The sequence below is a fragment of the Centruroides sculpturatus genome, unplaced genomic scaffold (assembly GCF_000671375.1).
Source record: "Centruroides sculpturatus isolate CEXI.00-Female unplaced genomic scaffold, Cexi_2.0 scaffold435, whole genome shotgun sequence".
NCBI classification, from domain to species: Eukaryota; Metazoa; Arthropoda; class Arachnida; order Scorpiones; family Buthidae; genus Centruroides; species Centruroides sculpturatus.
This window is the reverse complement of record NW_019384953.1, coordinates 229,902-232,306: the sequence shown is the minus strand read 5'-3', so window position 1 is coordinate 232,306 and position 2,405 is coordinate 229,902. Positions and strand designations below refer to the sequence as shown.

At 32.9% G+C, this 2,405-nt stretch overlaps 1 protein-coding gene across 1 annotated transcript in view; it reads left to right on the top strand.

Annotated features, from left to right (window-relative positions):
* Nucleotides 1–711: 711 nt before the first annotated feature.
* Nucleotides 712–2,405, top strand: part of LOC111632301 (alpha-tocopherol transfer protein-like) — a 17,297-nt gene continuing 15,603 nt past the window's right edge. Inside the window, exon 1 of the mRNA XM_023376699.1 lies at nucleotides 712–841. Within this exon, the coding sequence (XP_023232467.1) occupies nucleotides 754–841 (88 nt within the window). The 5' untranslated portion in view covers nucleotides 712–753. The remainder of the gene's footprint in view (nucleotides 842–2,405) is intronic.

The following is a 2,405-nucleotide window of genomic DNA, read 5'->3' as shown; positions in this document are numbered from 1 at the left end:
CGAACATAAAAATCTTTTCGCAAAAGTGTTCGTTATGCGATTTGTTCGTTAACCGAACTGTTCGTTAATAAACAGATTACCCGCTGTATTAGGAAGACTGTCGGAGTTCAGGAAAAAAACATGTCTTATGTCTTATATTTTAATTTGATAGTTTACTGTAATTAAATCATATGTAATTCTATAATTATTTCTTTATAAATAAAAATATCCCAGCTTATGTTTGTTAACTTGGATAAAAACCTCATAAAAACAAATTTTAACTTCAGGGATCTTCAAACGTCAATATTCCAAAAACCGGACAGAAGTGTTAGATGATAATAATACAGTATTATGTTATAACAGCCAGTAAAGTAAAACTTTTAGCCTATTACAAGTACTTTCTCTTGTTATGTTGTAACTACCAGAAAATAAATTAATGTTGCATCGTCAATTTCGTCATATTTTTTGTTTAGTATATTTTCTAAAACACCTGGTTTAATTTGCCGCTCTGTTAAACATTAAACACTATTTTTTTATTCATGATTAATTTCGTAATAATTGTTGAAGTAACAAAGCAACTATAGAAACAAAATGACAAAATTCAGTGTAATTTGGCTGGTGTTGCACATACACTATTGAGCCTGCATACTTTCTCGAAAATTAGTTTAATGGTTTATTTCGGGATCGCTGTAATTTATCAATGTCGCCGGATAGTATTTAAGATCACACACTAAAAAATCATTTACTTGAAAATTACAGCACTTCGCATCGAGAATGAAAATAAAATGTTCAATATTTGAGGAAGACAAAGAAGAGTTTTCTTGGGATGAAAATGCTCTGAAACGTTTTAAAAAAGTCATAAGTAAGTGAAATATTTATATTATATTTAGAAATAAAACATATATTCGTTTAATTTATTATTTTCTCTTTGGTGATTACTGGTATTTCCCTTTTAATCTTTGAGTTAACGTAATTCAATAAACTGATTCTTCAACGTATCCAGATATCTAGATTTCTAGGCTTTTAATTCACACTGTATTGAATATATTTCAAATATTTTATATGCATTTCCAACTAATGTTGACAGTTTCTTGGCTTTTATTCAGTTAATATAATTATCATAATTGTATACATTGTATACAGGTTTTATGATGTATACAGTTAAATAATTGTATACTTCATAAAACCTAAACTGTTCCAGATCTTACTGATGACGGCATAATTTATTATGTTTTACAAGTTTGAAAGGAGTAATCTCAGAGTTAGAATTTATTGATTTTAATTGGGAGATTTGCAGGCAGATGATAGGTAAAATAACACAGAGATGTACAGTCGACCCCCCACCCTATAACACGGTAGATACGTTCCGTTCTTTATGAATCAATTTTGTACGAGACCTTGCCAATCACAGCCCGACACGTGTGAAGTTTACGGACTACGACTGTTTGAAAGGTTTTCTTCCATAAAATTAATCGGTTCTAGACTANTTAGCGTATTTCGCAAGAAATGTATATATATAATACAGTACTGTACAGACTATCGTCTGTACAGTACTGTATTATATATATACATTTCTTGCGAAATACGCTAAGCAGAATTTAGCGTATTTCGCAAGAATTACTCTAAGGAGAATTTAAGCGGGTAAATCTATGTATATACATATATACATTTATCCGCCTAAATTCTCCTTAGCGTGGCGCTGGACGGCGGAAAGTAGTTCGGCTGCCCGATGACGTTTTACCGAATTATAGGAGTTTTATTACCAGGTTTGTACGGATACCGTCGCAGTTTTTTCGCCGTCTTATAGGAATCGTAATTATAGGAACCCGTGTTATAGGAAGTCTACTGTATACAGTATCTTTCTTAGGATAAGATTAAACTGTGCCTACTGTAGACCTGTTCGAGCTATACTGCCCAGCAACATCAGACATCTTCTGTCTAGTCTATTTGCTATTATATTCTTACCTTTCGAAAATAAAAAGCGACGCAAAACTTAACGAGTGCCCGCTCGACAGTCTCGCGAATACTATAAAAGAATTTTTTCTGTCAGATAAATAAAAGGCTGGAATTACAAGGGAAAGTTTCAAAGTTCGGAGGAATACTATCCGATTAGTATATACTGGGTTGAGCGTCGATGTCGACGTCTTTCGCACTTCGAAAAGTTCCGAATTGTTGCTGAAGACAAGGAAAGACCAATCGGTATTCATTATTTTACATCGCTTCTTCTTGTGTTTGTTCGGTTAGGTGTTCGTTATCCGAAAGTGTTCGTTGTCCGAACATAAAAATCTTTTCGCAAAAGTGTTCGTTATGCGATTTGTTCGTTAACCGAACTGTTCGTTAATAAACAGATTACCCGCTGTATTAGGAAGACTGTCGGAGTTCAGGAAAAAAACATGTCTTATGTCTTGTCGTATTTATATTATGAA